Source organism: Apium graveolens, chromosome 1 (genome assembly GCF_009905375.1).
Source record: "Apium graveolens cultivar Ventura chromosome 1, ASM990537v1, whole genome shotgun sequence".
NCBI lineage: Eukaryota > Viridiplantae > Streptophyta > Magnoliopsida > Apiales > Apiaceae > Apium > Apium graveolens.
In genome coordinates, this window is record NC_133647.1 from 161,011,216 (window position 1) to 161,027,427 (window position 16,212).

A 16,212-nucleotide genomic window follows, 5' to 3' on the forward strand; every position below is an offset into this window, starting at 1 on the left:
GATTATTATGTGATTATTATTTTTGTTAAAATTTTGAAAAATTTTGAAAAATATTAATTTATAATTTTTTTATTGTTATTATCTTGTGAAAATATTTGTAAAAAGATGGTATAACCAAAATCAATCAGAAATGCAACTAGTTGAATCGGGTTTTGTTTGTTATATTTGAGGTTGCGTATAGTCGCAGAAACCCGTCGAATGTTACATTCGTATTTAAAAAAAAGAGTAAAAAATAATATTTTTATAAGTAAAAAATGTATCTTTGCAATTATCTTTAAAAAAATGACAATATTTTTGTAAAAATATCTTGGATTTTTTTGAAAAATACCCAAATCTAATTTTTTTTTACAAAAATTCGGTCATTTTAAAAAAAAAATTATACAACCAAAAAACCTTTATTCAACTAATTGCATATCTACTTGATTTTGGTTGATTCCGTATTTTTATAAAAAAATTAGAAAATAGTAAAATCGCAAAAAACAATTAAAAAAGTTAATATTTTTAGTAATTTCTCAAATATCTTTTGGTATTAGGTAGTTTTATTTTTCAAAAGAAACATATTCATATATTTAAATTATTTCAAATTTTAATTTACAACCGAAAAAAGAGGGGTGAAATAGAACTCGAGCCAAACGGCCCCTAACTCAATCTTCTCTCTTGCTCAGTCTGATAGCCATGGCGGGAGCTGTGCACAGCTTCTTAGTACCTGCCACCATCTTTTTATCACCCAAATCTTCTCCAATAAAATTAATACCACACTTTCCAATAATATCCTCTCAATTATTTTCTTTCAATCTTTTATTTTCTTCTTCATTTTCACCCTTTCATTTCTACACAACTTCTACTCATTTTCGTTCAACTAGTAAGTGTTTAAATAATTTAAACTTTCTTGATTTTTCATGTTTTTGTTATATAATTTAAATGGGGTTTCAAGATTTTAGTTTAATTCTAACTATCCATCAAGTTTGAGTAGTTTTAATGCTTAGTTTGTACTAAAGTTTGCTATTTTTAGTACCATCATTTGTTTGTGTATCAATTATTTTTTCTTGATTTTCATGTGTTTATTGTATTATTGAAGTGGGGTTTCAAGATTTTAGTGTGATTTGCATTATCCATTAAGTTTGATTAGTTTTGATGCTTAGTTTGTACTAAAATTTACATTTTTAGTACTATTATTTGTGTATTTATCAGATTTATTTTGTAAAAAATGTTGGGTGATTGATATTAGTATCCATCATTTTATTTTATAATGTGATGTGAGTTTACACTAGCTCATTGTTTGTTTCACTAACATGTGTGTACTATTGTATGGATTGAAAATTTTCAGAGGTTTTCGCAACTCCAGAAGCAGAGATTAGCACTGAAACTGGTGAATGGGAAATGCAAGGTATGTTATGAGTGTGGTGTTCTTATCGGAGTTGGTTTAGTTGATTGAAGACTGTTCTTTCATGTATAATGATTGTTATATTTCTGCAAAATAGAATTTTAGAACTGTGAATGATATTGTTCCAACATTGATTACTATCAATCTACAGTTTAATGTACATTAAACTGTCCCACGAATCTCGAATGGAACTCGATCTACTTTAAATAATGTCAGGGAAACATGACCGTCCTTTATTTTGAACCGTAGTTTCTTTCTTTCTCTGCAGACATGGTTAGTTGTCATATTAAAATCTTGGGGTCTTTAACACAGTTTAAGAATAAACTTTCATAAACAGTACATAAGAATATTTCCAGCTCTTTTTGTGAATCTTAAAGAAAACACAGAATCAGTAAAATTTAAAAGTAAACCCGATAAAACGTTATGGTTTTGATACATATTCTTATAGATGTTCTAGTCGAAAACATTAGTAGCATCTGCCAACTGATTTATAATAGTCTCTGTAATGGAAGCTTAGAAGAGGTCTGACAAGGTTGCACTACTAGTCATAAATAACTTTTGCTTTTCCGCTTAATGCAAACTCTTATGATATAATTATTACCATATGTAGGATATAGCTAAATTTTTTGTATTAAAAGTGCTTTTGGTGTCAAAGGTAAGGTGAGTAACTAATCAAGCACCGGGATTTTCATTGATGCAGGTTTTTATACCTTAAGAAAGGAAGTTGAAATTGCTTCTCAGCGTGTGGAAGAGATTAGGGCCTCTGCTGGTCTTCAACAATTAGAAGCAGATCTTGCAAATTTGGAGAAAGCAGCAACAAGTACCTCATTATGGGATGATCGTGGTAAAGCTCAAGAAACGCTTATGGCTTTGACTGATGTCAAAGAGAAAATAAAGCTTCTTAATGAGTTCCAGTCCCAGGTAGAAAAAAGCCAACTTGTGCAATAAATTTGTTTGCAGTTCATTAGTTTACCAAATAACCATAGTCTATAATATTTTCGTTGATCAATGGTTTACAGAAATTTGCTTGTAAGATGACTGAATCAGCTACGCTTGAGTGAAGTGTTCTTTAGTCACCATGATTATGTTGGTTATCTAGTAGTAGGCCTTGATGATAGGTTGTCTGTGGGATATTCAGGTATTTAGATGCTCCTAGTACTATATAACTGGGACCCCGGAGATTATTTAGGTTATTTTAGGTTCAATAGATGTCTATATATAATTGTTAGCTAGTTTGATACACCAGTGTTGGAGACTTTTTTTTTCTAAAGGCATTTATACTAAGCAACTATTCAATGTTGGATGGCTGTACCATCTCACTTAATTGGGTAGGCATCTTCATTGGTTGTTTTGGTTGTCAAACAATTTGGTATATGTTAGGCTTGTGGATGACACGAGGTTGTTTTCAAATCCATAGTTATATTTCATGTTTTTTGCTGCACCAACTTAGGAATGTATATTGCATAGAATATTAGAAATTTACGATGCGATTAATATTTAACTTTTAAAGCAACAGGTAGACCTAAATTTGTAACACATTAGTTCTTTATATACGTATTTGTCTTGAAATGTTACTTGTGAAGGACAAATTGATGTACCTATACCAGGTTTTAAAATGGTTTTAGACTATTTAAGTCCTTATTCTAGTAAACTCCTAATAGAACAGCTTCTAGACTTATTTAGACACTGCATCCCAAGTCCACTATTGAAGCAGGTATTAATATGGTTGAGGTGCTACAATTAAGTTGAGGTGAGTTCTCATTCTTTAAAATAGCTTTTTGGGTTGAGTCCTGGTAGTACCTACTACTTGAGGTGGCGAGAATACTTTAGAAGTTGGAATTTGTCAAATTTTAGATTAGGGATCATCATCACATGATGAAAGGGCATCTATTTGCTAACTGATATTGAATGAATTGGAGATGAAATTGTGGATAATGGTTGCACGCATTTGACCACCTTTCTCTCTCTTATATATAGGGCCCTTGCATTTGAAGCATGATTTTAATTAGAAATATAAAAGTATGACCACTTTATCTATTAAAAAAAGACTTTATTCATCATTTGCATTCAGATGTGATTTGAAACATGATTTGATGTGAAAATAAAGCTTGAGGTGCTTGCTCTTGAACTCAAAATATTCTAATTTCTACAATGACTCAACATTTGGTGGAAGGACCTAAAGAACATGTAAATTTATGCCACACAGCTTTGAATTTAAAAGTTTATCACTTTGACTAGGCTTAATATATTCCTTCAAACGCAACCACTATCATTCTACGTATAACATGTAACCAACAGTAATAGGATAGTTTTATAGAACTTTTATCCTTACATGAGAATACAGTGTATGGGACATTTCACCAAAGCCAAGAAAATTATTATCTATTTTCAGAATGGTATTACAGAAATCATATATATATATATACATATATGATATATCAATAACAATTTCAGTTAAATATTCATCCCCATTCCTAGAAGATCATAATCTTATTTGAGATCAGATTAAGAACATAAGACATATAGAGGAACTGTTAATGCGGAAGTCTTAATAGGCGATAGTATCTTGAAAGTGTTTAGTGCTTTGCACTTGCTACAGGTTGAAGATGCAGAAACAATAGTTAAACTTACTGAAGAAATGGACTCAACTGATACAGCTTTTCTTGAAGAGGCTTCTAACATCATCAAGGAATTGAACAAGGCATTGGATAAGTTTGAGTTGACTCAATTACTTTCTGGCCCCTACGATAAAGAAGGTGCTGTCGTCTCCATCACAGCTGGTGCTGGGGGTACTGATGCACAAGTATGTTTCTTACTTCTAAGCTACAATAGAATAAACTACAATTCTAAACTGCCTGTTCTAGTTACCGGACAACATGTACCATCACATCAATGATTAGGGTTTGATAAATCTAGCCACGGTAAGCAGCTGGATAAAGTTTTTTTCTATTAACAGTAATATGAATTGTTAGTTGCTAAGTTGTGGAGAGATGAATTGTTTATATGTATTGTTAGTAGCTTGTAGCTTGAGTTGTATCCTTTGTCCTTCATTATGTTAGATATCAGTTATCCTCTCTCTGAAGAATAACATATGGATTTTCTTTGTCTTCTGAATCACTGAAAATCTGAAAATGATGAAATGCTGTTTAAGCATAATAATCCTCCTTCATGTAATTTGATAATTTTCAGTGCAGGATTGGGCTGACATGCTTCTTAGGATGTATGTGAGATGGGGAGAAAAACAACGATATAAAACAAGAGTTGTTGAAAAGTCTATGGGAGAAGAAGCTGGGATTAAGTCAGCTACAATTGAACTAGAAGGTCGCTATGCCTATGGTTACATGTCTGGAGAAAAGGGAACACATAGAATTGTACGACAATCTCCTTTTAACTCCAAAGGCCTTCGACAGGTAACTTTCAAAGTTTTCTATATATTTTTACAGAAACTGTATTAGTATGATACTCGTTATCTGGAAGGTGGAAGCAACATCACTCTAATAGCTGAGGGTAAACAATAAACGTTTTTAAGTTTTAGTTTTAATTGTAGCTAGGTTTAATAAAATAGATTTATCATACAGATATTCTTACATGTATGCATTTCTCGGAGTGTTTGTGAAAAAAAATTCAAATGATTATTTTTTGTCTCTTTTGTTAGTGTTAATAATGGGTTACACTTCGAATCTACACAGACAAGCTTTTCTGGTGTTGAAGTCATGCCTCTTCTTCCAGAAGAATCACTAGATGTTGAAATACCCGAGGAAGACTTGGAAATTAGTTTCACTAGAGCAGGTGGTAAAGGGGGTCAGAATGTGAATAAAGTCGAAACTGCTGTCCGGATCACTCACATCCCTACTGGTGTCTCTCTTAAATGCACAGGTATAAGTTCTTTGTCAGCATTCTTCCGATTTTCATTGTTTTTCTAGGATTTCATTGCTGAAAAGAAAATCAGTACGACTATAATAGTGCTTCTTCTTTTCATTGTTTTGAACTATTCGTGTCTTTGATTCATGTAGAAATACTATCATATAAGAGAAACTCATGCTCCATTTACAGTCTGAATATTGCAGAATGCATCTATAGATTCACGTTATAATTATATAATTTTTTTCCTCTTAGCAATAATAATATTTACTTAGCATAGTACAAAACTAACTCCACATAAACGAAGTTATATTTTCGATACGAACTTGCTATGTTCGATATAAAAACCAGCTGTAATGGTGAACTTCTGCTAAATTCAAGTCACGGATTTAGATTTAGTGAAACAGAATACATGAGCATCTTCAACTTGTGTCCTCTTCTGAAATAATTGTAATTTGTTGATGATTATCATCTTTTTACTAAAATAGGGACTTCTGTGGCCCATAAGAAATTTTGTGCTTCCTCCACAAGATGTCTTTTTTAGTATATCGGTTTAAGAAACTCAGCGGATGCATTGAAAATTGGAAAAAGAAGGAATTGATGTGCAATATGTTATTAACTGAGTTTTATCAAATCTCAGTTGATTTGAAATTAAAATTTGTGTATATCGTTATTTCACATATGGTGTACTGCACATTATTACATGATCAGGTCGAGTTGCTAATGTCAGAAAGCATGCGCAATTGATTATGAAAATGACTGCCGTTGTTTTAGTTTGTACACTAGCACCTTGTATATAGAAAATGTAAATTGTTTCCCAGGTAGGGTACAGAAACATGTTTATAACATTTAGCAAGATCTTAAATTACATATGTGAACATTTTAGTTCTGAAAATTAGTCTCCTTCCATTTGATAGTACTATACAGTGACAGTAATATAAGATTACTAACCTTCTTGAGCTCAAATGAATCTAACTTTTTTAGATTATCAGAATGTATTATATCCTAAAATTTGTGACCCTGTAGATTGTAGAGAACATATATCTTAAGGTAAAACCTTTGACTTACATAATTTGTTTTGGTCTACAGAAGAAAGGTCTCAAATGGCAAACAAGATCAAGGCTTTAAGCCGTTTAAAGGCTAAACTCCTAATTATAGCTGAGGAGCAACGGGCATCTGAAATCAAGCAAATTAAAGGAGATGCTGTAAAGGCAGACTTTGGACAGCAAATCCGGAACTATGTTTTTCATCCGTACAAGCTTGTGAAAGATGTCAGGACAGGACATGAAACATCCGATATCACTTCTGTGATGGATGGTGAATTAGATCCATTCATTAAATCATACCTCAGGTACAAATACGCTGAATCAATGTCCAACTAGTTAAATAGACTAAGAATTGTATCATAGTATGCAAGTTTTGAAGATTGTATTATCTGGCTGATAATTGTCATTAGAATTGAAAGACGTGTGTATTAGAGATCGTTATTTATTTGTGTGTACAAGTCATGTATATCCCGACTGTTTTTGCCTATAGGTTCCGCATGAAGCTATTCCAGTTCCGCACTAATTTTTTTTTATCCAAATGTTAAATAGAGTATGAATTTACACCAAGGAAAATACGAAAAAGTACAGTCCAGCTCTTTAATATACCTTTCCAGATTCTAGCGCCTTGAAATTCTATTAATTCATTTTTCCATTCTCATGTTAACTCTTCTTGTTCATGGTTCCATTCTGATGAAATTTAGATTGAAGAAGAGTCCTTTGAGGAAGGACAGAAAGAGATACAAGCAAGAGAAAATAAGAAAATAGTAAATTACATTCTATTTCAAAAATTTGTTATGAATCAGTTTATTCTATTTAAAGGTAGTGTAGAGAAATGTTTACTAATTTTTTGTTGGTGCATTTTCAATTGAAGATCCAACCAAGAAGGTATTTAAAGGAAAAGCCAGTAAGAAATTTAATTTCTCTCACATTCGCTCCCAGATTTCATTCAGGCTGTCGGAAACAGAGTTCCCCCCCTCAGGAATCCAGTCAGGAACCATTGCCACCCAGTAGTTGATAACAATGGCGAAGATGGTAAGAGCTCTTATCGTCTTCACATTTGTTACTGCGCTTTACGTTGATGCACATCGTTCTCCAAAATCTGGTAGCCTGAGAGATATGTATGCTGCAATAGAAAATAACAAGTCTCAAGAATATCTAGCGGCTCACAATAAAATAAGGCAAATAATAGGCGTGCCACCCTTGACATGGGATCGACATCTTGAAAGACTCTCGAAAAAATATGCTAATAGTCAAGCTCATATATGCCATTTACAGCATTCTCATGGTCCCTACGGAGAAAATCTTGCTTGGGAATTATACGATGAGGCTTCACCGCAACAAATTGTGCAGAAATTTATCGATGAGCAAGCAAATTACGATATTGAGGCAGGTGTGTGCAGATGCCCGGCTCTTTCAAAAAATTGCATGTGTGGGCATTTCACTCAGATAATTTGGAGAACTACTGAGAGAGTAGGGTGTGCAGAGGTTACCTGCAAGGGTGAGAAGGGAAAACTTGTTGTATGTTCTTATGATCCGCGGGGGAATGTTATAGGCCAACACCCGCTTCATCCCTCCCCGTAAGGATATTACAGAGTCGAATGCTTGAATTCCGAGGGAATGTTAATATATACGTGTCTTGATGCATTCGTATTTATACGTACGTGTATATGTCATTGAGCAATCCAAAACTGTAACATGACATTAATACAACTTCTTAATGCTTCCAAGTCCAGACATTATATCAAATGAGTGCATTCAATGTGTGCAGATGTCAATCACTCTGCACGTTCCCCAGATATCTTCAATCTATTTCTTACTTTCAAGTGTTTTGATTACTTTTTATCAATCTTATTTATTGTAAATTTTTATAAAGAAATTAATTTTTTAAAAATCTTAATATAAAAAGGTAAACATTTAATTGAAAAGAAACTATACTAACATTAAAATACAAAAATAAATACATACTACAAGAAAATATATAAAACATAAAGATGTAAATTTTTTAAAATAATAAAAAGTAAATACATAGTAATAACCGCTATAATTAAATAATAAAAATTTTGTAAGCACACGACAAAAAACACAATTTTTAGATAAATAAACGAAAATAAATCGAGGGTGTACAGTAGAGACAACCATAATCGACAAATGTTTTTAATATATTGATGAGCCGGGACTTCTTGTGTACAAAAATCCTGTAAATAATTAATTCTGTACATGTAGCGTTACTATTATTACATACTATATGATAATACTACAAGAAAATATATAAAACATAAATATGTAATTTTTTTTTAAATAATAAAAAGTAAATACATAGTAATAACCGGTACAATTAAATAATAAAAATTTTGATAAAAATTTTGTAAGCACACAACAAAAACACAATTTTTAGATAAATATATAAAAAATAAGTTAAGGATGTACAACAGAGACAACCACAATTATAATGGCCGATAAATATTTTTAATATACTGATGAGCTGGGACTATCAAGTCATTGTGTACAAAAATCATATAAATAATTCTGTACCATTACTCCTATTACATATGATAAAAGAGATACATATGTTGCATAGAGACGATCGCCAGTGCAAAACACATGCATTAGTCTAAATTTTTTGCGCAATTTGTTAAGGTGAAGTCTCATCGTATAATTTTCATGTTTTATTCATCGATCCCACGAGAGACTGGGGATCCCACGTCCAAAGGTGGCACATCCATTATAAATTAATGAAAATATCGACATGAATTAATACAATTTTTTTTATTGTATTTTTAATAAATTCAATAATCACAAATATGAGTAAATATATGACTGGTGCGTAGGTTGAAATGTAGACTAATAGACTCGACCCCGTTGGAGGATGCAACCGACGTGCTGGATTCATATTAATCCACTCCGACAACAAGTCAACAAATACTCCTTTTTTCTCAATTACAGACTGCATATGTTCTGTCTGTACTGATATGAGTTTGAAATGATCCTGCAAAAACATGGACAATCCTAGCTCCAACTCTAAGTTTAAGATTTTAGTAGCTACCCTCTTATTGTATTCATTGATTTGCCCTTCAGTTTCTGATATTATTTTTGAGGAGAGGTTTGAAGGTACCCCCTTTATTCTTACTTCAATTTTTTACCCTTTCTCACTTCTTCATTTTACATCTCTCTCTCTCCCTCTCTCAGTTCTTGAATTTTTATTACACTATTTCTTGTCGAGTTGGGTCTCTCTCTCTCTCTCTCTCTCTCTGCCTGTGTGTTCCTTAAGTTCTTGAATATTGAGGAAATGTTTCATTTTGTGGTTTTATCTTATTGTAGCAGCTGATTGTTGGTTTTGGACTTGCAAGTAAGATTAGCTGATAACTAAGCAACATTTTTAATTTTTACTGTATCATTTTACCTTTTTCAAGGTAAATTAAGTGCATAAACATAAGTAGATATATATGTGTGTGACCCATTTGAAGAAATCTAGTTGAAAGCTACTCCATTTGCTATTGATACTGTTAAGATATTGATTGAAACTTTAAAGCAACTGCTGAGTATCACCTTATATATGGCAGCATCTACACCTAATTTAGTTGAGTTTTTATTCTTTTTTGTAAGTGTACTTGTTATAGATTTTTATGTTTATCCTTAATTTGGAGTAATGTATGTGGTTTCGTTTGGGGAAGATGGGTGGCAGAGCAGATGGGTAAAGTCTGACTGGAAGAGAAGTGAAGGGAAAGCAGGCAATTTTAAGCATACGGCTGGAAAGTGGTCCGGTGATCCTGATGATAAAGGTGTGCCCTTGCCCCCTAGTTTTGCTTTATTTGTTTTAAGTTCTATATTCATGGTATATAATTTGGTGAGAGATTTTTAATGAATTCAGAATATTTGTGTATTTGATTATCTAGGTTTGTTATCAGTTATTTATGATTCACATGGTTACTTGACATTTCTTTAACTCAATATGCTTGCTTTACCCTCAACATAAACTAAGTTGTATGCAAGTATTCGAACTTTCGAACCAAAAGCATAGTCTCCAGGTCTAGTACTTCCTATTGCAAACTTCCTTTCATACAAATGTCTGCTAAATGAGTTTCATTCTCGTGTGCAACTGCTTGTTACTACTTTCTTGATGCTATTGATTTGATTGTTCCTATTCTCTTGCATTCGGATATAGATTGTTCACTGTTTGAACCCACTCATGGCTTAAGTACACGCGCTTCTAATATTCTGGTTTACTAGATTGCTAACTGATAACTGTGTTTTAGCTTAGAAGAAGCCAAGTTCAGTATCTTTTTCTCTACTAAATAAAAAATCTTCGGAGTTCGAATTCGTTATATTAACATCTTTATTTTGTTAGTACTTGCCAGTTTCTGAAAAAATTGAAATTGTACAGGTATTCAGACAACTAGTGATGCCAAGCATTTTTCCATATCGGCTAAGATACCAGAATTTAGCAACAGGAACAGGACCCTGGTCCTTCAATACTCTTTTAAGTTGGAGCAGGACATTGAATGTGGTGGTGGCTACATAAAGCTTCTATCTGGATATGTTAATCAAAAGAAATTTGGCGGGGACACTCCATACAGGTTTGTTTTGATTTCAGTTCTCTAATATGTTACCCAAATCTTATTTATCAAGAAAAATATGCTTCTTGTGTGTGTATGTAACTTTCTTGTAAAATAGTGGTCCATTTCATCTGTTGCGGGTCAAACTCACACTTGGCTAAAAATCTCTGTGATTGTACTTATGAACCCCCAATCTAAAAGCATATTAATGTAACCTTCCTCTTTATTATGGATTTTTACTAGTAGCTGCTTTAATTTTGGGAGTACTATGGAATTACATTTTATGGATTTTTTTTTCTTTCGAGTTTCTAACCCTTTTAAACTAAAATGGGAATAAATGAATTTGTCACTACCATGTTCTCTGTACCACTACCACCAACCTTATCTATCCAGTTCAATAAATTATTTGTAAACTAGGACTATTTTAATCACCCAAAAAATTCAGTGATACTCTGTCCATAATGAGCTCTGTAGTAATCCTCGTAGACTATCATTTAATTTTCATCCATCATGTTTACAACAACCATAGTACCAAGGGAAAACAAAAATATTCTTTTCAACTCCATATGCCTTGCCTTTTGCTGTTATGAAAAACTATTCACGATCGATGTTTTGCAGTTTGATGTTTGGACCAGATATATGTGGTAAACAGAAGAAGAAGCTCCATGTAATACTTTCCTATCAGGGACAGAATTATCCCATCAAGAAGGAACTGGAGTGTGAGACAGACAAATTAACACATTTCTATACATTTATTCTTAGGCCAGATGCATCATATAGTGTTCTTATTGATGGGAGAGAGAGAGATTCCGGAAGCATGTATACAGATTGGGACATCCTTCCCCCTCACAAAATTAAAGCTGTCAATGCCAAAAAGGTTAGAGACTAGAATCTGCAAATTGCAGCTAACATTAATCTGATTCTAATTTCTCATAGATGTATGTATCAAGCATATCTGAAGATTTAACTGACTTTGATCAACTCTAAACAGTTAATTGTGCTATTTTGTTCTCTGTGCATCAGTCTTTAGTCTTTACTGTGGTTGTGCTTCTGTGGTTCTAATCAGAGTCACTATCCATGTCTGACAGCCTGCAGATTGGGATGATAAAGAATATATAGATGATCCAAATCATGTCAAACCTGAGGTAGCAATCTTTCTTTTTGGATGTATGGCAGCAAGGTCTTTACTTCTTTATCATTGTAATTTTTGCCCCATGATTATAGACATTGACATATAGTACTGTTACAAGCAGGGGTATGACTCAATTCCTCGACAAATTCCTGATCCAAAAGCTAAGAAGGTTGGTTGGCATGTGTGCAATGTCTTTTTTTTTAATGTTCAATACAGCAGTGGGTGTTGTTTGTCTTCTTTATGGACTCTTTCTAAATAACCTATGCATTTTAAAGATTATGGTGGTTTTTCTTCTATTAAATTTAGAACTCTTATGACAACTAAATCTTTATGACAAGCTACATACCACACGTGGCACATAGAATTTATTAGCTTATACTCTATAAGAAGAAATGGTAACCCCGATGCATATGCATTTTTTTTTTCTGAAGTAGCCTGATAGTTGGGATGAAGATGAGGATGGTATATGGAAACCGCCAAGAGTGCCCAATCCTGCATACAAGGGACCATGGAAGAGCAAGGTACACCAACTCTTTTCTATAAGTGAACAGAAGCTGCACAGAGATTACTTGGTAAAGTAATTTTCTCAACCGTGTTTGTTTTTATACAACAGAAAATAAAAAACCCCAACTATAAAGGAAAGTGGAAAATTCCATGGATTGATAACCCAGGTATAGCATTTATGCATATTACACTGGCATGCTTATGTATTTTGTTGTCACATAGGTTCCTCATTACATTCATTTTGTTCAGAGTTCGAAGATGATCCTGACCTTTATGTCCTGAAGCCAATCAAGTATGTGGGCATTGAAGTATGGCAGGTAGGATGTCGATGAATTCTTTTTGCGTATTGCAAATGACAAGCATAAGATTTAGTTGTTTACAAGGTCTATGATGTTGTGTCTCTAGGTGAAGGCTGGTTCAGTCTTTGACAACATTTTGATTTGTGATGAGCCAGAATATGCAAAACAAGTTGTGCAAGAAGTTTTCGCTAACAGAGAAGTACAATCCAGTTCTTTAATCTACCTTTGCAGAAACTTGCTATGATGCCTTGAAAATCTATTTATACAATTTTCTATTCTGATGAAACATAGATCGAAAAAGAGGCCTTTGAGGAAGCGCAGAAAGAGATAAAAGCAAGAGAAGAAGAGGTTATTGTCCTAATACAGGGCTTACATCCTTATATTCTGCGACTGGTATATTGGATTATATGAAATTACTAATGCTTTTACAATTTTTACATTTAGGAAGCTCAAAGAGCAAGAGAGGAAGGTGAAAGGAGGAAGAGAGATCGACGAGATCGCTACAGAGACAGACATCACAGGGTTAGGATTACAATGCTTGCAATATTTCTTTGCTTAAGTACTTGTTTTGCATAATCATCTAGTGTGATACTTAAGTAAGTGTAATTGAATTTAATTGTCTATTCCACACATGTCTGTGTTCTTTTTGTTCTCTTAATATCTTCTTCGACTTGTTGTTTTTTTATGTGTCACGTTTGTATGTTGTATACCTAGGTTCTCGTTAACATGTCCATGCTGTACATTAGTACTAAAGGTCTCAAAGTTCTTATCATAGTAGTTCAAGCAGCAGCATTTTAGTTGGCATAAGGTGGTAAGCAAGCAATAAAATATGTCCAAGTAATGTGGTGATTAGTACCTATTTTTCAACCCGATTCTTTGTTTCATAGTATAACTGAGAGTTGAAAGATAAGTTAGCACCCACACGTTGTAACCTGTACTTAACATGGTCTGATTTTTTTTTTAAATATATTGTTTCAGCTACAATACACCTTGTAGATGTCCTCTTAAGCAAGTGCTATTTATAAAAAGTTTAGTCCTGTATCAAACTTATGCTATCTCTAGAAGGAAGATCTTGTAATTTGTATCAATTTTTTTATTTCTACTTGGTCACTCTATGAAATCGTCTGATGACCCTCCGATCATGCACCCTTAATAATTTAACTCCACATTTTTAAGTCTGGAATTTTGTTTATTTCATTTTTTATTATATCTCTGATTTTCTTATATCTCATTTGCAGCGTCGTCATGATGACATGGATGATTATCATGTAAGCACACTTGGTTAATCTTATATATTAATTAATTGGTTTCTCTCTTTTTTTAAGTTATTACTACATCTTATTATAATACAAAGATTTTAATATTTGCAAACAGTCAAATTTTTTAAAATAGTAAGAACTCTTTTAAGCACGCCACCCTACAGTTGTGCGCTTAGAATCTTCATTAAGATGACATTCCGTCGACAAACTGGATCCCATATTGGCAATAAGGAATGGCTACAAGGACGTAGAGTTTGTACTTGTAGAATGTAGAGTATATCTAGTCATTAACTAGTCCCACCCGTGACCAATCAAAAATTAATCAGCAGCTGTTGGTGGTGATTCTTGTGGAACTATAGAGCCTTTTTGATCTGTCATAGCAAATAGAAATATATGGAGGGGCATACTTGATAAACTGGAACAAGATTAGACTGTCTTAATTCAAACACATCTAGAACCAAAGTTAATACTAAAATAACATATATTAAATATAATCTGCGCTAAACAGGATATAAGCTAGTATACTTTATGTGCGCTAAACAGGATATAAGCTAGTATACTTTATGTGAAATATGTAAGAACTATTCCTTACCAGTTTCATGCGTACATTATTAAGTTACAAAATTTTATTTACGTTCTTGAGAAATCAATTTTTTCTTGCAGGATGAGCTTTAATAATATTAAACTGCACTCAACAATCGGTACACCGGCCATCCTCTATCCTTTGGTTAGTTGGTAATCTGTTGTACTAGCTCATTTCGACTATCTCAGCACCGCTGTAATATTAATGGCTACACTTATATTTGCATTAGATCAGACTTTTATCTTGGTCAAACTTTCTAATTTTCCCATAATACATGTTCATTTTCAATTTTCAATGCAAATTTATTGACATTATTCTCAAATTACATGTGGAAACCGGAAAGCACTAATAGGGTGGTTTAGCTGTGTATGATAAAAGAAAAACTAATTAACAAACCATATAAATGTAGGGTCAAGGATGGTCCGCAATTACTCTCTTAAATTTATATTACTTGTTTGAATATTTATTCTATCTATATTAAGTATTTGAATTATTTTAAAGTCACAAGTATTATGTGAGCATAAAGAAGTATAAAAAAAATAAGTAGGTTAAAAATAAAAGAGATAACTGGTTTCTAAAATATTGGTAGTGAGTTTGTACTTTATAGAAGTTGGCCAAGATTTATTGTTTTATTTTGAAAAATGAAAAGACTCTCTCTCTCTCTCTCTTACTCACTCACCTCTGTTTTCTTTATCCATTGGTACCCAAATAATTAGGATCACCAAATTCCCCTCTTAGCAAAAAAATGGTGCAAAGAACATATTTACAGCTCCGTAGGAGATGGCCCTGGAACATTGGAATAAGAAGTAGACTGTTCAAACAAGAAACTAAAAGACATGTATATATACATATAAATTTCACCACAAATCATTTAAAAATAGGGCGTAGAAAAGTTATAAGGTTTGACATCCCCACATTGAAGAGTGGTCAAGCGCAAACAACGCTAAGCAACCAAATAAACTAGCCCATCTATTTACATTTACTTGATCTCTAATACTAAAACTTCATTCTCTGCATGCATGACATTTGCCAACAACATATCCAAACAACCACACTTCTCTCTTCCAATTCTAAGTGAGAAAACACTCATATAGTCTGAAAGCTTCATCTCAGATTCACCAGTTTTCCAGGCCTCCAAGTTTCTACTTGCTCACTCAAACATCTGATCCCCGTTCCCCGTATTACATTCCTCCGGTTGCGAGGAAAACTAGTTAATTCCTAATTAACGATGAAATCTCCGCTCGTCTTCTTTCTTATTGTTTCGTGTTTCGCCTCAGTGATCCATTTATCAGCACTAGCCGATGACCCAAAACCCGCGACACATTCCAAAGACCCAAAGCCTCTAGCACATTCCAAAGACTCAAAACCCGCATCTCATGATTCCAAAAACTCAAAATCCGAATCACATCATTCCAAAGACTCAAAAACCGCATCGCATGATTCCAAAGACTTAAAATTCGATTCACATGATTCCAAAGACTCAAAATCCGATTCACATAAATCCAAAGACTCAAAATCCGATTCACATAAATCCAAAGACTCAAAGTCCAATTCACATAAATTCAAAGATTCGAAGTCCGATTCACATATA

At 33.1% G+C, this 16,212-nt stretch overlaps 3 protein-coding genes across 3 annotated transcripts; all 3 read left to right on the forward strand.

Annotated features, from left to right (window-relative positions):
- Nucleotides 1–608: 608 nt before the first annotated feature.
- On the forward strand, nt 609–6,824 carry LOC141669068 (peptide chain release factor PrfB1, chloroplastic). Its single transcript, XM_074476070.1, has 7 exons — nt 609–862; nt 1,328–1,387; nt 2,085–2,305; nt 3,984–4,187; nt 4,579–4,794; nt 5,074–5,260; nt 6,335–6,824. The coding sequence occupies exons 1-7, from the start codon at nt 676–678 to the stop codon at nt 6,625–6,627; spliced, it is 1,368 nt and encodes a 455-aa protein (XP_074332171.1). The 5' UTR covers nt 609–675; the 3' UTR covers nt 6,628–6,824.
- A 487-nt stretch (nt 6,825–7,311) lies between these two features.
- Nucleotides 7,312–7,872, forward strand: LOC141708869 (pathogenesis-related protein 1C-like). The gene has a single exon (XM_074512685.1). It carries the CDS (start codon nt 7,312–7,314, stop codon nt 7,870–7,872), a length of 561 nt encoding a protein of 186 aa, XP_074368786.1.
- A 1,256-nt stretch (nt 7,873–9,128) lies between these two features.
- Nucleotides 9,129–14,916, forward strand: LOC141669084 (calreticulin-3-like). The gene is made up of 14 exons (XM_074476071.1): nt 9,129–9,399; nt 9,963–10,070; nt 10,673–10,865; nt 11,463–11,721; nt 11,933–11,989; nt 12,098–12,145; nt 12,411–12,497; nt 12,590–12,647; nt 12,730–12,797; nt 12,886–12,978; nt 13,071–13,127; nt 13,224–13,301; nt 14,018–14,047; nt 14,702–14,916. Exons 1-14 carry the CDS (start codon nt 9,288–9,290, stop codon nt 14,711–14,713), a joined length of 1,260 nt encoding a protein of 419 aa, XP_074332172.1. The 5' UTR covers nt 9,129–9,287; the 3' UTR covers nt 14,714–14,916.
- Nucleotides 14,917–16,212: the final 1,296 nt, after the last annotated feature.

Bases quoted from the DNA above. Each gene is read 5' to 3' on its own strand.
- LOC141669068 (XM_074476070.1), top strand. From the start codon at position 676: ATGGCGGGAGCTGTGCACAGCTTCTTAGTACCTGCCACCATCTTTTTA. The intron at 1,388-2,084 runs GTATGTTATGAG...TCATTGATGCAG, and splicing joins TGGTGAATGGGAAATGCAAG to GTTTTTATACCTTAAGAAAG. The intron at 4,795-5,073 runs GTAACTTTCAAA...GAATCTACACAG, and splicing joins ACTCCAAAGGCCTTCGACAG to ACAAGCTTTTCTGGTGTTGA.
- LOC141708869 (XM_074512685.1), top strand. From the start codon at position 7,312: ATGGCGAAGATGGTAAGAGCTCTTATCGTCTTCACATTTGTTACTGCG.
- LOC141669084 (XM_074476071.1), top strand. From the start codon at position 9,288: ATGGACAATCCTAGCTCCAACTCTAAGTTTAAGATTTTAGTAGCTACC. The intron at 9,400-9,962 runs GTACCCCCTTTA...CGTTTGGGGAAG, and splicing joins TTTTGAGGAGAGGTTTGAAG to ATGGGTGGCAGAGCAGATGG. The intron at 10,866-11,462 runs GTTTGTTTTGAT...GATGTTTTGCAG, and splicing joins GGCGGGGACACTCCATACAG to TTTGATGTTTGGACCAGATA.